Source organism: Panthera pardus, unplaced genomic scaffold (genome assembly GCF_024362965.1).
Source record: "Panthera pardus isolate Hobbes unplaced genomic scaffold, ASM2436296v1 HiC_scaffold_22, whole genome shotgun sequence".
Taxonomy (NCBI): Eukaryota; Metazoa; Chordata; class Mammalia; order Carnivora; family Felidae; genus Panthera; species Panthera pardus.
In genome coordinates this window covers 4062276-4081323 of record NW_026526788.1, presented here as the reverse complement: position 1 = coordinate 4081323, position 19048 = coordinate 4062276, and the positions used below count along the sequence as shown (strand labels likewise).

The 19048-nt window shown below is 42.5% G+C and overlaps 1 protein-coding gene across 4 annotated transcripts in view; it reads left to right on the top strand.

Annotated features, from left to right (window-relative positions):
- Nucleotides 1-19048, top strand: part of PCNX2 (pecanex 2) — a 299669-nt gene that overhangs the window by 156208 nt on the left and 124413 nt on the right. For all 4 annotated transcript variants that reach the window (XM_019418990.2, XM_019418991.2, XM_019418992.2 and 1 more), the window contains exon 20: nt 15582-15723. In XM_019418990.2, the coding sequence (XP_019274535.2) occupies nt 15582-15723 (142 nt within the window). The remainder of the gene's footprint in view (nt 1-15581; nt 15724-19048) is intronic.

Genomic DNA, 19048 nt, shown 5'->3' with positions numbered 1-19048 from the left:
ACAAAGCAGGAGAGAATATCAAATGGGAAAAAAGACAGTCTCTTCAACAAATGGTGTTGAGAAAACTGGACAGCTACATGCAAAAGGAAGAAACTGGACTGCTTTCTTACACCATACAGAAAAAATTAATTAAAAAGTGGATTAAATACCTACCTACATGTGGGACCTGAAATCATTAAAATCCTGGAAGAGAGCACAGGCAGTAACCTCTTTGACATCTGTCATAGGAACTTTTTCTCAGGCAAGAGAAACAAAAGCCAAACTAAACTATTGGGATCACATCAAAATAAAAAGCTTCTGCACAGTGAAAGAAACAATCAACAAAACTAAAAGGCAACCTACAGAATGGGAGAGGAGATTTGCAAATAACATATCTGATAAAGGGTTAGTATGCAAAATATGTATAGAACTTCTAAAACTCAACACCCCAAAACAGAATAATACAATTACAACATAGGCAAAAAACACGAACAGACATTTCTCCAAAGAAGACATCCAGGTGGCCAACAGACACATGAAAAGGTGCTCAACATCACTTATCATCAAGAAAATGCAAATCAAAACCACAGTGAGCTATCACTTCACACCTATCAGAATGGCTAAAATCAACAACTCAAGGGACAACTGGTGTTGGTAAGGATATGGAGAAAAAGAAACACTTGTGCACTGTTGGTGGGAATGCAGACTGGTACAGCCAATGTGGAAAACAGTGTGGAGTTCCCCCAAGTCACACTACTGGGTATTTATCCAAAGAATACAAAAACACGAATTCAAAGGGATACATGAACTCCTATGTTTATGTCAGCATTATTTACTGTAACCAAATTATGGAATCAGCCCAAGTATCTATCAATAGGTGAATGGAAATAGAAAGATGTTTTATATATATATATATATACATATATATATATATATATATATATATATATACATACATACATACACACACACACATATATGCCTATATATATATATATATATATATGTATATGTATATATGTATGTGTGTTTATATATATATAGATAAATAGATGCTATATCTATAGATACAGATATAGATAATGGAATTCATCCATAAAAAGGAATGAAATCTTGCCATTTGCGATGACATGGATGGATCTAGAGAGTATTTTGTTAAGTGAAATGCATCAGTCAGATGAAGGCAAATACCATGATTTCATTCATATGTGGAATTTAGGAAGCAAAACAAATGAGCAAAGGGGGAAAAAAGAGAGAGACAAGTTAAGAAACAGACTCTTAATGATGGAGAATAAACTGATGGCTACCAGAGGGGAGATGGGGGGTGGATAGGGGAAACAGGTGATGGGGATGAAGGAGGGCACTTGTTGTGATGAGCACAGGGTGATGTATGGAAGTGTTGAATCACTATATTGTATATCTGAAACTAATATAGCACTGTATGTTAACCAACCTGAATTAAAATAAAAATTAAATATGACAAAAAAATCGTTTTATCTAAGAACTTTCAAAAGGAATCGTGTCATTTAGGAAAGGAATAATGGAGTTGGGTCATAATTTCATATGGTCCTCCAAGAAGAAATTTCCCTAATATTATCATTCTTGGCTCTTAAGAGTTTAAGAAAAATTGAAGTACTCTGATTTGATGACCATACTCCTACTGGAAAAGTGGGTTTTAATGGGGTTTAAAGTGATTGAGATAGAGAATAATTCCATTATTGACATTCACTTGTTTATTCATTCAGAAAATGCTTATGAATATACTGTTCATTAAAAATAGAATTACTGGGGCACCTGCGTGGCTAAGTCAGTTAAGTGTCTGACTTCAGCTCAGGTCATGATCTCATAGTTTGTGAGTTCGAGCCCCGCATCAGACTCTGTGCTGACAGCTCGGAGCCTGGAGCCTGCTTTGGATTCTGTGTCTTCCTCTCTCTCTGCCCTTCCTTTGTTCATGCTCTGTCTCTGTCTCTCTCTCTCTCTCAAAAAATGAATAAACATTAAAAAATATTTTTAAAATAGAATTACTGAGTTCCTACCTGCCACCAAGCCTGTGAACCAGTGAGACAGGATGACGAAGATGTGGTTTCTGTCATCAAAGAGTTTCTGACCTGTTAAGCAAACCTATGGCTGTGCCAGAATGGAAGAGCCATGACCGCTACATACACACTGATGTGGGGTCAACACTATGTGCAGCCTTGCAGGAAATTCAAGGAAGTAGAAAGCCCAGAGCCTAAGTGAAGGGGCTACAATTATTCATGGCTTACATTTTTCCAACTGCTTGGACATAATATATAAAATGGAAAAATGTATGAATTTTAGAACTAAATGTTGAATTAATCTCTGGTGCATAGTAGGTGTTCAATAACATTGGTTGAACGAACAGATGAATGATCAGTGCTCTGTAAATTCATCGAAAGAAGACTTCCCTGTAGGCTGACAGGAAAAAACCTTGTAAGGTAAAGGCTGGTTTGAAGGACTCGAGTGTACATGTGGATGGTAAACTATATACAAACAGGCTCATCCTTCTGCAAAAAAAATGGTTTCCTAAAAAGCTTAAGCTATAATTTTTGGATATACTAGAATAAATGGGCAAAAGATGATAGAAATTAGAAATTGTAAACACCACCAGTTGAGAACTTCACTGAAACTGTAATTTAAAAAAAAAATTCACTCTAATGAAACTAATTCACGAACCAGTCCCTATTTTGTCATTCTTAAGTGAGACTTACTTTGCATTTTAGCAAATCTTGCCTGTCATTTGCAGATAGACTGGTTTCAACATGTGGGAGACCTGGTTCTGAGAGATGTTTCTTTTTCTAATGTATTTTGCATTTATAACAAGGTAATAACCTAAATTAAAAATCAAATAGTACAAGTTGTAATGAAAAGCAGCAGACTCTTGTCAACTTTTTGCCATGTCTGATTCTCCCTCTCCACGAAAAAGTCCTTTCTATCCTTTAGGTATTTCTTCTGGTCCTTACCATAATTCTTCGAAGTGAGGTGCATGTTCTCCTGTGTCTTGATATTTCAGATTTGCCTATCTACTGACTTCCTGTTCTGAATAAGGATTCCTCTCTTTTATCTTCCCTCGTACGTTAACATCTTCCCTTTCTCCTTCCTCACGGTATGGTTTTAATATTCTCTGAACAAATACTCAGGGTTTTGTTTTTCTACTAAGTCTATGGTTGTTCTATTGTTGTTCGCTTCTGGCCCAGTAGTATACCATGATTATCTTTCCTTTCTTGTTCACATTTCTATTTTCGTACTTGCTAACCTTTCCAATAGCTATGGAAAATGTCTCTCAGTTCAGTTTTCCCTTCAGGCAAACCTGCCAGGTGATCTACTGGTTCCCATCTCCCCAGACTCCCTCCCGGAACCTGCTCCAATTGTTCCTTGTTTACTCCCTCTTTGTGAATGAAGCAAATCCTTCAGTCACTTTAGGCGGCTTTGTATATCTCCAAGCATTTCCATTCTACTCTGTACTTTGTACTAATGGATAGTTAGTTTGTATTATGGAGCAACTAAGGAGGCAAATGCTTCTGTAAGAATTCCAAGGTAATGTCTCCTGTCGCCCAGCTTCTGCTGCTGCTGTTGGAAAGTCTGATGCCTTTCTGACCCCTCCCCCCGACCCCGGCCCTTTATATGTGACTGGATTTTCCCCTGCGGGAAGCTCTTGGAACATTAAGGAGGGAATTAAAGTGTCATGGCCCAGAGAATGGGGTCAGATTTTGGCTCTGTCACATATTAATTGTGCTTAACCATCATGATTCAATTTTGTCATTTATAATTGGGGGTTCCTACAAGAAAGATTTGTTGGGGGATGAAATGAATCAAGATAATAAGTATAGAATGTTGGCATAGCCCTTGGCAGGCAGAATGCATTCAGTAAGTGTATACATCTCCTCCTCCTGTTCCCCAGAGTTAAATTCAATCATTGCACACCTTGCTTTGTGCCTCATTTCATCCATTGTGCTAGATGGCCGGTGGCCCTTTCTCATTTGGATATATATGTTCAATGGTTTTGAAATTTTTGTCAATAGGTGATCGTACTGCCTGAATGACCTCCTTCACAGAATTTCCATGGTGATTAAATCAAGCCCAATAATCTATGTAAAAGTCCTTTGTGGCATGACAGGCATTGTTTGATTTCAAAACATAAAGGCTGTGTTGGGGTCTTTGGGAAGGTCTCGTCTTTGTATGCGTGACTAGGAGAGGCTATGGCTCTGGGAAGAAGAACGTATTTCTTACTTCTTCCTTTTTTGGCCCGCATAACAGGTTGCTAACATCAGGTGGTAGTGAGAGACCTGAAAAACCCTCCAAAGCCTCTTTAGTTCAAAGTGACTAAAATAGTTTGGAGCATGAACTGAACTAGTGTCAGCCGAGTACCAGTCCCCTTTGCTATGATGCTTGCGTAGGACGGTGCATTGCAGCGAAATGGCTTAGAGCTGATATGTCAAAAAATAGCCTGTCAGCTGGAAGCCTGCCTTATTAATTATTCCCTCTGTTGTTATTCTCCTCATGTACCTTCTCTTCCCCTCCTTTTCTTCCCCCCTCTGCCAGGCACTGCTTCATTTCACTCTCCCGCTCTGTTCTCCTTCTAGTCAACTGGGGAACTTCTCTCTCTGTGTCAGTCTGGAGGTGGCTGGAGTGGAACCAGGTTCACACTGCGGCAGCAGAAAAAGGAAGGTGGGATTCAGTTGCCTCTGCTCAAAGGGGAGCGAGGCTACAGGAGGCCTGGAGAAGCACAGGCCAGTGCTGGCCAGCCTCAAGAAGGAGAGGGTCTGGGGACAGAGCTCAGTGGTCAGCTGCCAACCTCAGCTTTCGAGCAAGCCACGGGGTGTTTACCCAAGTGCCCAGTGGGGTTCTTCTAGACTGCGGATACATCGAAAACAATGTGGAAATAAAACGAATGGCCAGTAATTGGAGAAGTGTAAAGAAAAAACAACCTAACACTAAAAATCAAGAGGTCTAAATATGCATGTGATGTATGCAGGACGGAATGTGGCAGCTTTGGGCTCTTGCGGCCGAGTGTGCATAGAAGCGCAGAATCAGGCCATTGGGAGGAGTGATGTTAGTTCTCAGCTGCAGTGGGTGAGGTCACTATGATGAGTGCTGACTTAGTCTCCCTGATGTGCATGCACTGGGGTCTTATCTGAAGCGATTAACCCACAGAGTGCTCTATGATAGGAAAATATATGGAGATACCAGTGGAACAACGGAAATGGTGTTTTAAAGCGATCTTGTACCTTACGCATTCCTTACAAGTGCATACTCCTCGTAGGTTACTAGATCGCTTTAAAACATACAAATCACACTTCCCTTGGGGGAGAAATTACGATTTTGCAGATTAGACATTCACTGAGTACCTGCATTGTACTAGGCACTGTGTTTGGTGTTGAGAATGCAAAAATTAGTAAGAGCATAATCCTTGCTTTTGACAAGATGGCTGTTCTAACAAGAAACATCTTCCCTCCTGTGCTCCTAGTGAGAACGTTTGAAAGTTGCTCTTAATGCTTTTCACATGAAAATTTTTGACCTAACCTCCTTCATGTGAAAAATTAATAAATGATTTCAATAGTGTTTTAGTTTTAAATACTATGATTTTATATTAGCAGAGGACCTTTCTATCAAGAGGAGAAAGCACATTATTGCATTGATTCTCCCGAGAGCCTCTCTATCCCTTTGAGGAGATGTGAAGGATGCATTTTTATTCCCACTGAATTAATGAAAAAAAAATCAGTGGGAAGTTTTGGGAAAATGAGCTAAACATTTTTAAAAATTGAGTTAGACTTTGTATCAAATTAAATTCCAGATGGATTAAAGATTAAAAAAAAATTTTTTTTAAAGGAGGAAAAGAAGAAAGAAAGAACCAGAATAGCACTGCAAGAAAATATAGGTCAAGTTATATAATCTTGGTTGGGAAGAGAAAAATAATTTTCCTAGCATGACCCCAAAGTCAAAAACCACTGAAGAAACCACAAAAAATTTTATTCTCTGAAAAATGTCAGTTTTAATATTCTGATTCCTGAATGTTGCTCTTTACTACCTTGTATTTCTTTGAGAGGTTTTACCAGGGTGTTGATCCTGGTAATAATTACTGAGTCATTCAAAAATAATGCTAGAACCTATCACAGGCCAGGGACTGTGCAGAATGTTGGGGGAAGCACTGGGTGGCAAGGCCTCACCATGGGGTGAACCTTCTGAGAGAAGAAGTGTACTATGGCCAGGAGTGAAACTCGAACCCCTGCACGGCAGGCATTGCCACACCACGGAAACCCCGGCCTCTCCTCAGACTCTGTCGTACTGGGTGTCTGCTTTAGTTAAATGAACTATGAATCAATTCATCGGTGATGTTGCCTGAATGTCCTGCGCGGCTCCTGTGGACAGCGTCCAGGGCTAAATGCCCAAGCATGCTGGAGAAAAACAGCCTCGCCCCCTGGCTGTAGTAGAGAGGTGGACATTCGTCCCACAGATTAATATACACGTACAGGGTTTGAAGTACAGCGAAGGGAAGGAGTATAAAGGGATCCTGAGCTAGATCTGAAAGACCAAGAAAGGCTTCTTTGAGGAGGCTGACATTTAATTGGAGGCTTGGAAGATAAAGAGGGGAGTTAACCCTTAAACTGGAGGAAGAGGGTTCCAGGCAGGAGAAGGGCCATGGGCACATCCTGTACTGACTAATGGGAACGGAAAAGTCACGAGGACCTTGGCTTTATCCTAAGCAGAATTACAGGGCTTTGAGCAACAGAGGAATGTGATTTGCTTTACGTTTAAGGATGATTACTTACCCTCTTCATGCTACTGGCTTTGGAAGCGAAGCCTTTTCTAGAGAATAAACCATGGCGTGTACATGATAGTGCTAAGGACTTTGCAATGTGAGGTTCGGCCCAGCAAGAAAGATGACAAGGAGAAGCCCTCGTAGGGAAAAGCGATCGCCTCTAATGAGGGGATGCCACCAGCCTGGACGTGGTGATTCCATTTTGCGGGGCGTCTCCGCCTTAGATGCCTCAGGGTGACGGGGCCGCTTGAACTGAGCGGCAGCCGTCTGGAAATGTTTGTGAACACGCCTGGCCCCTGTGAAGGCGAGAAGTCATGCATCCTTGCAGCCGAAGTGGCAATTCAAGGTTTGAACTGGAGGAAATTGTCTCCCTAAAGATAAAAACATCCCGAAGGTTTTTGATTCGCTTTTAATTATCGAGAAGGACTTCTTTTAGTAACGTAAGCTTCTAAATAAAACAACCTGAAAGGCCTTGGAGAAAATGTAAAGCACTCAATTGTAGTAAGTTGTATATAACTTGTAAATGGCGTAGTTAGTTTGCATTCTTTTCCTCACGGGCCTAATATTCCAGGGAAGAGAGAAATACTAATGCTCAAGGAAGGTCTTTTATGGTCTCTGTGCATATTCAGGGCATTGCCAAAGGACAGTTATAAAATACCATTGCAAAGATTTTCTTTCTCACTTGACTTTCTATGAATACTGAGGCATTTTGGGGCCCTAAGAAACATGTTTATCATGCTAGTGCATTTGTAAGCTTTGCCTTTCATTAGCTTTTCGTGGCCACCCCATAAGAAAAGATTCAGTGTCGTCTTTTAGAATTCAGAATTCTGGAATTACATTGCTGTTTTAGTTTCCTCCCGTGTAATTATTCTTCTTCCTTTCCGCTTCCCCTCCACTCCCAAACATAAACATTCAGTATGAGTTCGACTTGTCTGTTAAGAGTTTTCTACCATCTAGAGATTGTAACGTTTCGTTGGAATAAATTCCCAAGCTTGCTAGGAGGATAGAGATATGGAACATTTACGGGGAAATTGATTTTCTTTCAACATAAAGGATTAGCAGAAGCTGGAGTCAAAAGTTTGGAGTTGGTGATGCTGCTGTTATTCCTGTATGTTTATTGTAACCCCCTTTCCACGTCCTTCTCCACCCCCGCTTTGGCTGGATGTCCTGACACCAGTCAGGGAAGCCGTGCCTTGGGATAAATCTTCACCTAGAATGTTTTCCCCTTAATGTACAGTACGTAAACCCGTGCTTGCCGGTGCGTGCAGACGGTATAAAGCACATCCTCTGGCCTCTCATCCAGAGATTCAGAATCGGTGGGTTGCCCGTGGGAAGAGCCGGGATATCTAGTCACATGCCTCAAAGCTGTGCCTGTGCTGTAGTTTCCACACACATCCCTCCCTTCCAGGTACCACAGAGGGTTAAATCTCACAGAATCAATACCTCTGCTCTCAAATATTTGGAAAGGCACGGATGGTAAATTCAGATCTTATTGGTGATTTCTGTACATGTTTTTTGAAATTCATTGCTTTGTGTGTTTCTGCGATGGAGAAACGAAAATTCTTATGGAAAACCCGTATTTGTTATCACTATCTGCCGTAAATCCTTGCAAGGACTGCAGTGACATTGTGTCCCTGCCCTCACATCAGCCCCACTCACTGGAAAACATCATGGTCTGATAGCAAATGTGACAAGCGTTTGAAAGCCTGGATCGCACTCCCCCATCCACATGGCACTGGCATTCTACAGTGACGAGCTGTAGATGTTTCTTTTAATTGAGATGTTTTTCTAACAGCCCTGCAGCATGAGGTTGGCTTGTATTTCCTTAATTTACATATTTTTGCAGGAATCTAGCTAAGGTTGTCATGTTTCTCTGAATTGGTGACAATTGTTGATAGAACTCTGTAAATGTATTTTTATAAGCAGGCTGAATTGAATTGCATTTGATGTGACGGCCCCAATCTGACACTGTTGACTTCATATAAATTGAGAAATCAGAAAAAATAATGTGCATAGAAGGAAACCTAAACGTACCCGATTGGACTTTAGGAGAGACTAAAATAGGAAATATTGCTTAATGTGTTATAGTTAGAAAGTTTTTGTTTTGTATTCAAAGAGTAATTCCAAGAGGCTGCTTTTTGTTTGACTTAACGATCCAGAGTTCCCTCGAACACTAAAAATGATAAGATAATAGGTGAACGTTTACAGAACCCTAAGCCGACGGAGGCATAGCGTCTACTCTTGACAAACCCACAGTCTAGTGGGGAGATTAATATTTAAATGAATGCTCCATGGTGTAACAGGTACTATAGTTAGAGAATTCACAGTGCATAGTGATGGCACAAAGGAATGATGTATTCTGCCTGAAAACTAAAGGTAGTAATACAGAATGCTGGTTCAGTGTCTTGCAGAAGCTTCGTGGGTCCTTGCTATATGGCGGCACGGTGGACCACCGGCGGTGAGGAGATGGCAGGGTCCGCCCAGCACAGGCAGAAAGGGGGGCATGTGTTGTTTCTAAAGAATTTTAAAACAATAATAATGCCAATTACAATTTGGACTCCTTTTTTACTTTCACCTTGTGCCAACGGTTCTAAACACTGTCAGTGATTAGACCCTTCCCCTGGGATGGACACTCCCCGAGTGCACAGCCCTGGAAAACGGCCGGTAGCAACTGTACTGGGAATGGCCAGGGACATGGGGAGCGGGCAAGACCAGGAGTTCCTCAAGCAGGAAATACAGAAGGACATTCCAGGAAGGCACCCAGCACATATAAAGGCATAGACAACAGTGAGGTTCAATGCCGTGTGGGAGGAAATAGACATTTTCAATATGGGGCGCCTGGGTGGCTCAGTCGGTGAAGCATCTGACTCTTGATCTTGGCTCAGGTTATGATCTCAAAGATCGAGCCCCGCATTGGGCTCTGTGCTGACACTGTGGAGCCTGCTTGGGATTCTCTTTCTTTCTGCCCCTCCCCAACTCATGCTCTCTCTCTCTGAAAATAAATAAATAAATAAATAAACAAACAAACAAACATTTAAAAAAAGAAATTATTTTCAATAAACTGTGATGGTCAGTTATCCACATGGGAAAAAAATCGGTCTCAATCCCTATCTTACACCATACAGAATCAATTCCAGATAGCTTGCAGATCTAAATGTGAAAGGTAAAACAATAACGTCTCAGGGGAAAACATAAGAGAATGTGCTCATGATCTTTGTCTTTTAAACACAGTACAAAGGGGTACCTGGGTGGCTCAGTAGGTGAAGCATCCGACTTTGGCTCAGGTCATGATCTCACGGTTCATGAGTGAGCTCCGCATCGGGCTCTGTGCTGACAGCTCAGAGCCTGGAGGCTGCTTCGGATTCTGTGTCTCCCTCTCTCTCTGTTCTTCTCCTGTTCGTGCTCTGTCTCTCTCAAAAATAAATAAAGATTAAAAAAATAAAATAAGCAGAGCACCAAAGACTCCAAAAGGAAAAAAAAAATGAGAAATTGGAACGTATTAAAATTAAGTATTTCTTTTCTACAAAAGAGACTATGAAGAGAGTGATAAACAACCCATAAAATGGGAGATCTTTCTGATGCATATATCTGACTAAAGACTCATACCTAAGGTATATAAAGAACTCCTAGAAGTCAGTAAAGAAAAGACATCTAATCCTAGAAATCAGTAAGGAAAAGACGTTACTCTAGGAGGAAAAAGAACCAGGCAATGCACATGGAGAGCCACACTTCACAAAAGTGTGTATCCAAATGGCCAAATGGTGTAAACACATGAAAAGGTACTTAACTGCATTAGTCATCAGAGAAATGCAAAATGAAACCGTAACGTGATACCACTCTACACCCACAGCATAGTTAAAATGAAAGAGAGAGAAAATGTTTTGGCAAGGATGTGAACAAACAGAAGGAACTCTTTGCACTGTTTGTGGGGGTGTAAATTGGCTCCATAACTTTGGAAAATCTCCTAGAGCTTCCTACACACACTTAATAACCTAGCAATTCTGTAGCTAGATATATACCCCGGAAGCGTACCCATGTTTACCAAAAGGCCTGTGCAAGAATGTTCATGGCAGCACTCTACATGATAGCTCTAAACTGGAAACAACGTGAACGCTCGTGTACAGCAGCTTTGAAAAACAACCTGTGTCTATTCATATAGTAGATTATTGTACAGCAGTGAGAACGGGCAGATGATGATTACACACAAAGATGTGGCTGAATCTCAAGGAGAGTGTTGGGAAAAAGATACAAAAGGACAGTAGGCAGACGGAACAGTGGTGTTTGGGGTTAGGGCACTGGTTACCTTGGGGGGCAGTTACTGGAAGCAGGCACGGGGGGCTTCAAGAGGGTTTCTTCTTCCTCTAGGTGCTAGGGACACGGCCGTACGTGTATGGTATGTGCAGGTTTCTGTATATGAAGAAGTCCAATGAAAACGTTTTTGAAAAATCCAGCATGGCTACTTCAGGTCGCCAGTTAAGTGAGTGTAGAACTGATGATCGTGACCAGAGAGTTACGAAGTGGCAGGTATAGAAGATCTGACGCCATTCCAGACCCACTGGGTCTGATTCTGCGTTTCCCCCAGGTGATTTATTTGCATGTCGACGTTTGAGAACCACAGATCTAGGACAGCGTCTTTCTGCCTTGTCCCTGGGTAGTTCCAACATGCAGCTGTGGTCAGGATGACTCCGAGGTATATTGCCTGCATGGCTAAGTGAATGCAGGTGTCATTAGATAAGATAAAGAATGTGCGAGGAAGAGCAGGTGTGTGGAGGCTGACAAGTTCAGTTTTGACATGTATTTGGGGATTCCTTGGGGACATCAGGTGAAGCCATCCATTGAGTATTTAGATCTGGAGGCCAGGAGACAGAAGATGGAGAGTTACAGATGGGAGTGTCTGTCCTCAGCATGGACGGAAACATTAAAGTTAAGGGTGTTGAAAATGAGAAAAAATAATACAGAGGTCCAGGGAGAGCAAATGACCAAATAAGGGAAGAGGGGTTTGCAGGGAAAATGGGAAAAGTAGTGTCAGAGGTTTGAGTGCAAGCAGGAGCAGGTGGCCTGGGGAAACTAAGGAAAGAGAGTTTTCTGCGGAAGGAAGGACCAGCGATGTTTTATGCCCAGAAAGGTCTAGTAAGGTAGACTGAGAAGGATCAATTATTTGTCCTTTGGGAGGTCACAGGTGGCTGCTCCATACACAGTTCTGGCCAGGGGTAGCTGCAAATATCGAGGCGCAGAAGTTTCAGCAGTAAGTAGGAGACAGGGGCCTGGGATGGTCAGACATTCACAGCCTTTTCAAGAAGCTGTGCAAAAAAGGCAGAGGGAGCGAGGTGTAGAGTGGAAAGCAAGTTTTCAATTTGGCAAAGACTGGAATATTGCCACTTGCCAACAGGAAAGAGCTACTCTGGGGACTGATCCCTGAACCAGCCATCAGGAAAGAACGGGACTCAGAACTTCAGTGGATGCTCAACGTGAGGAGGACCCAGCAGGTGGCTGTAACTATGAATACATTCGTAGCTGACGGGTGGGAAGATGAGTTGTTGGAGTCTCATAGCCTCAGTTTTCTCTAGAAGTAGGGTTCCTGTCATTTGCCTCTAAAGGGATGGGGGAGACATCATAAAAACTTGTCTTTCCTAATTTTCATATACTTTCACAAAAGATGAGAACCCTGTTGTCGGCATGTAGAATATATAATAATATACCTAGATTTCATTAATCATATGTAAAAAAAAAACACCTTAATTCCCTATGAAACAGCCCATTTTCAAATCTATACCGGAAAACACTGCGCATTCACCATTAAGAATACCCGAAGTTAAATTCCTACCCAACATCCTTGCTGTTTTTTAATTATTGAAGTAGAGTTGACATACAGTGTTACATTAGTTTCAGGTATGTGACACAGGCAATGCCATATATTACGCTGCGCTCACCGTGGGAAGTGTGGCACCATCTGTCACCATACAAAGTTATTACAACATTACGGACTATGTTCCCTATGCTGTGCTTTTCATCCCCATGACTTACCTGTTTTACAGCTGGAAGTTTGTACGTCTTCACCTATTTTGCCCATGCCCCACCCACCTCCACTCTGTTTAGGTAGAGTTTTTTCTCTGCATTTAAGAGTCTGTGTCTGTTTTTGTTCATTTGTTATGTTTTCTAGATTCTACGTATAAGTGAAATCGTATGGTATTTGTCTTTCTCTGTCTGACTTTTCTCTAGGTCCATCCATGTTGTTGCAAATGGCAAAATCGCATTCTTTAGGGCTGAGCAACATTCCATCGCGTATATATACCTTTTAAATTGAAGTGTAACTAACATGCAGCGTTATACTAGTTTCGGGTGTACAATACCGTGATTCAGCAGTTGTTTACATTACTCAGTGCTCATCATGATAAGTGTACTCCTAATCCCCATCACCTATCACCCATTCCCCCACCCACCTCCCCTGTGGTAACCATCAGTTTGTTCTCTGCATTTAAGAGTCTGATTTTGGGGGGCACCTACGTGGCTTGGTCAGTTAAGCCTCCGACTCTGGATTTCGGCCCGGGTCATGATCTCTTGGTTCGTGAGTTTGAGCCCCGAATCTGACTCTGCGCTGACAGCATGGAGCCTGCTTGGAATTCTCTCTCTCTGCCCCTCCCCTGCTTGTGGGCATGCACACACACACACTCTCTCTCTCTCTCTCTCAAAATGAATAAACTAAAAAAAGTAGAGTCTAATTTTTTTGTTTCTTTTTTTTTTTTAATTTTTTTTTAACGTTTTATTTATTTTTGAGACAGAGAGAGACAGAGCATGAACGGGGGAGGGGCAGAGAGAGAGGGAGACACAGAATCGGAAGCAGGCTCCAGGCTCTGAGCCATCAGCCCAGAGCCTGACGCGGGGCTCGAACTCACGGACCGCGAGATCGTGACCTGAGCTGAAGTCGGACGCTTAACCGACTGAGCCACCCAGGCGCCCCTTGTTTCTTTGTTTTGTTTCTTAAATTCCACCTGTGAGTGAAGTCATGTGGTATTTGTCTTTCTTTGACTGCCTTATTCTACTTAGTGTTAATACCCTCTAGCTCCATCCATGTTGTTGCAGATGGCAAGATCTCATTCTTTTTTTATGGCTGAGTAATATTCTGTTACACACACACACACACACACCACGTCTTCTTTATCCATTCATCAGTGGATGGACTCTTGAGCTGCTTCCATTTCTTGGCTACTGTAATTAATGCTGCAATAAACACAGGGCTGCATATATCTTTTCAAATCAGTGTGTTCCTTTTCCTTGGGTCATTACCCAGTCTTCCTCCCTGTTTCATGTATCATTAACGTTTCTTTTTATTTTTATCTTGATGATTTCTCATTGCGTCTCTCTTCTACTGATGAATCCCTGGGATATTTGTTCTTATTTCTTGTCCATGTCATGAGGTATTCCCACTGTGTCTGTCCTCACCATTCTTTGTGAATCAGATTCCTGAATGCTGACCTCTTCTCACATTTTTAATCAAATGATAAGTGTGAGTGTGACCTGTTCTTCATGAGTGGATTCTTGTGTAATCCAAATAATGTAACAACGACATGGCCCTCTTGTTTGTTTTGTTTTGTTTTGTTTTTTACTATAGGTTATTGAGGTGTAAGTTTGATACTATAAGTGGTTGAGGAATGTGATTCCAGAAGTTCGATGGAGTCAGCTTTGCCCTTTGGGGGTTTGGCCTCTGAGACTCGGTGGAGAGACTGAGTCCCCGGCATGTCTGATTCATTTTCCTGGCTGTTTGGCTGGTGGATTGGGGACCGTCGCAGCCTCACAGTTAGTAGCAGAGAGACTCAGCAGGGAATGAGATGGACCTGCCTGCGGGCCCTGGGCTGAACCAGGAGTGCTCTCCTCATGGAAGCAGGGGAGAGCTTGGCTCCGTACTTCACTCCTGTGTCAGGGATGTGTGTTCTCCTCTCCTCCTGATGCTGTGGCCTAAGGGAGTTTGTGCTCTGACCACCGGACCAGCCAGCCACTCCCCCTCCTCCTCAGAAAGAAAAGTAGCCAGAGGGGGGTGACAGGCACTGCAAGTGTACATCCTACATGACCCCATCCCGAGGGGGAGCAGAGTCCTTCCCTGCCCTGAGTGGCGGGAAAGAGGGGCAACCACTTCCCCAGCAGCTGACTCAGAGGGTGGGCAGGGTGCACAAGCCGAGGCTCAGAAAGATTGAGTTAACAGTTAACTGTCACGCACCAGTGGCTGGTAGAGTCTGAATGAAAACCCAGACTGGTCTGACTCAAAACCTTAGCCCTCGTGGGAAGAGACGTCACTCCCCGTGGTGCTCCTGTTGTCACAAAGGTTCTCAAGAATGTAATACATTCATAGTGATGGGGCCTGGGGATCAGCTTTCTCTTATGTGTATGTATGTCCTGGGGATTTGATTGTTGATTTAAAGACTAAGAAGAAGGAGAAGAAAGCCCAGCCTTGGAAGTGTCCCAGCTGAAGAGGAGATGGGCCCAGGAGATTGTTTTTCAACCCTTCATCCCTCACTGTCCATCCATACTTCCTCTGAGAGACCTTGATATAGGACAGCTTACTTCCTGGGTCCCAGGAATAATTCCATATGGAAAAATCACCTGACTTGAAGAATTGGGACCCTGGTCTATATTACCGTATGTTATTATTTATGAACTATGTAGAAATAAAGCTAAGGATTGCCTGGAAAGCAAACTGGTATGTCCTGTCTAGAATCTGGAGTTCTGAGTGAGCAGCTTTTGAATGAAAAGGGGGGGCATTGTTTCATACTACATGTACTTAAAGAAAAATAACTTGATCAGTTCTAAATGGTTTTTGTGTTTCTTTCAGATATCGCCCATTTAATGTGGTTCGAAAGACTCTATGTCTGGCTTCAGTGTTTTGAAAAATACATCCTGTACCCAGCAATAATTCTGAATGCCCTCACTATTGATGCATTTTCAATAAGCAATTACCGGAGACTCGGTACCCAGTAAGTGGATAACAGTTTATTCTCGGAATGATTTCGATCACAATGATTCCAAAATCGGGTGGATTTTCTCTAAACAGGCTACAGTAGTACAGCATCTACTAATTTACTGACCACGTAAAAGTAAGCCACGGTGGTCTTTTACTCAGACTCGCTGGAGGAACTTGATGGTTATTACAGAATGGGCTGAAAATGAAGTCAGATCTGCTTGGAGTGATGTTGCAAATAAACGACAGTCGGTTTGAAAAAGCTCCTGCAAGAACTTAGTCAGTGAGCTTTAATGAGATGACGGAAGCACAGTGTGGTTCCGGGGGTTCCTGAACCCCCTGGAAAGTTCTTACCATCATGCTCAGAGCTTTATGAACCGCCTCATGTCATTTCATTTAGCAAATACTCTATCGTTTTGTGCTTGAGGGAGGGGGGATTAATCACTGTCAGTGCTCTCTCTGCATTTATCGGGAGAAGCCTCACAATTAAAAAAAAACACGGAGCACAGCGTCATCATGTCGTCAAGATGCCCATGTTTTTGCAAAGCATTATCAACACACAGTTGAGTTATTAGTTTCATACATTAAAATTAACTCTGAATTTGCAAATGGAAATCCTTCTCGATAATCTGTGGATTTGCTGCTCTGGTTGAAGGTTGAAGGTGCCTGGTCAAGTAAGTTCGAGTAGGAGAATGAGAAAGACATCCTTTCCCAGATTTGCTTATTAAGTCATGTTGCTTAAACATTATGTGCCCAAGTCAATTCTTGTGCATAATCCCAAGCATACTAATTTAAACCTGCTCTTCCTTTCGGGGGGTGATGAGGACAAATTAATTAACATTTGCCAAAGATTGAGCAAGCTGAGATAAAAGACATTTGAACACTCTGTTGGACATTGAATGGATTCATAGTCACACAAAGCAGACACTGAATGAAATGGTCATATAACCTTCCTGTCTTTATCAGACTCTGCCTTCCTTCCAGTTCAGACCTGTCATGGCTAGGCCAGGCCAAGTCGTGCCCTTTGGTATTTAAAATCCTGGACTTCAGATCCAGGGATGAAAATCAGTCTCACTGGATAAAGAACACAGACAGTGAGACTGGAGCCCTCTTGCCCAGTTTGGGGGGACCCAGTCCCGGAGATGACTCCTCGTCCAGAACCTCAAGTGCTTTCTCTAGTGGTAGGTGTTTCTGGTATGGCACAATGTTGGCTAACCCTGCCGCCCTCCCGGAACAAGGCCGCATCTCGGTTTCTAGAACGAGGGCTTACGATCAGAACTAAAGTAGCAGAGAGGGTACCACTGCTGCCCCCCCGGGGTAACGAGCTGAAGGACTTAAAGTTTGCTCGCTTTCCAACCTCAGGACTGGGACCTTAAGCTAAGCCTGCAGGTCGAGGCCCTCCAGTTCTGGCTGTTGGCAGAGGCTGGACACAAGGGTTGGGAATCAGGCAGAGTCAAAGAGTTTGGAGAGAGTCCAGTTTCAAGTAATAATACTCTCTACCCCCTATAATGTTTTTTCCAGACACGAATATCAGAAAGTAGCACCTTAGCTGTGTCCCTCCAAATAGTCTCAAATCCAAGATGACACCAACAGAACTATTCTTCTTAGAACCAAAAGCTGACAATTCCTTCATATTCTTGAGGCATCCAAATGAAGCCTTGAAAGTAATTTTAGGGTGCCTGGGTGGCTCAGTCAGTTAAGTGTCCAACTCTTGGTTTTTGGGTCAGGTCATGATCTCACAGTTTCGTGAGTTCGAGCCCCGCATCGGGCTCTGTGCTGACAGCATGAAGCCTGCTCATTATTCTCTCTCTCTCTCTCTCTCTCTCTCTGCCCCTCCTCTGCCCACACTGTCTCTATTTCTCTCAAAATAAATAAATAAGCTCAAAAAAATTTTTAAATAATAATTTCAAGTACCCCGTTAGACCAGCTGTTCTAAAATAGGACAGCAGGAGTCTGTATGTCAGTATCACCCAGAAACCTGTTTCTAACTATAGAATCCCCCAGCCTACCTGCACTGAGAACCACTGTACCTGATAGTTAGGCAGTGAACTCCTCAGCAACAAGCATGACTTCTTATTCGACTTTTAATACTACCCTCCCTAGTAAATGGTAGAAGGCTAGGTAGATGGGTGATCAAGCCGGGACTGGTAAATGGATGAATGGGTGAATTGTGATATCTTGTTAGGTATTTATATTTCCCAGCCTGATCTAAATGGATGCTTTGCAGCTGTCCCAGGCTGTGTTCACTGACTGCTACATAAGCCTTTATTAAACCTTCAGCTGAGCCTACAATAGTCTCTGAACTATTTTAACTGTGATCATTACTCTTGCAGTGTTATAAAGGCCATAAAATTCAGTCCTTAAGATCTCCCATAGTGTTAACCAGTCATCATTGATAAGCAAAAAATTAATGCTCTTCATTTTAACCGTAGTTACAGAGAACACAAAGTTAAGAGTTGACCCTCACTTAGATTTGGCCTGAATAACCCCCAAAATCATCAGTCTCCTGTGAAAACCCAAATAAGAATACCCCTAACCTTAAGATGCCTTGTCATTGGGCATAGACATTCTTGTATCCCGGGCTGTTGTCAAAGGCAACTGGACCCAAAATCATGTCTTTATACTGTATTTTCATCAGGAAATAGAAGGAAAAGAAAGGTGGGTTCTGGAGCAGTGCGCAACTTTGCTGCAGGAACCCTGAGGGTTTTATGTTGAAGTTACATGAAAACATTCCCACTCAGCCCAAATCTGTATGTAATCAAGGACTAGTTTTCTTCAGATGAGCCTTGAGCAAATCTCACTGGGTGCATCCTCAGGCAAAGTGAAAACAATTGTAGCCCTCGGTCTGAAGGCATATGAAATATCACATCAAGGCAAATGGAATTGCCAACATTATTAGATCTTTTTGACAACAAAAATGACAGTGTTGCACCTGATAGGTGCAAAGACTTTAAAAGCATTTTTCGAGTGCCCTCATCCTGGGACAAGATAATAATAATGCTGAAAAGGGTCCAGAGCCCGGGGATCCCTCTAGGCTGAGGGAAATTGAGGCATAGCTCCAGTTTTCTGTATTTAGCCGGGGGAAAAAACCGCTCTCTTTTAAGTGCAACCATTCACTGGAAAGTATTCCCATCTCTGCCTTTCTTTTGAGTTTGCAAGTAGGATTGTATTACAGTGGGACGGTGCAGGAATCTGCCCAAAATGCGCAAAGCCTTCCTTCAGAAAGACAGACCCCTCCAGGAAGTGGTTGTTTGCTCTGTCAGGATATTCTTAGCTGTTATCATTAACTTTCCAAGCTTAAGGTAGTTAGATTATTCATTGTTGGCTTCAGCATCTGCTGG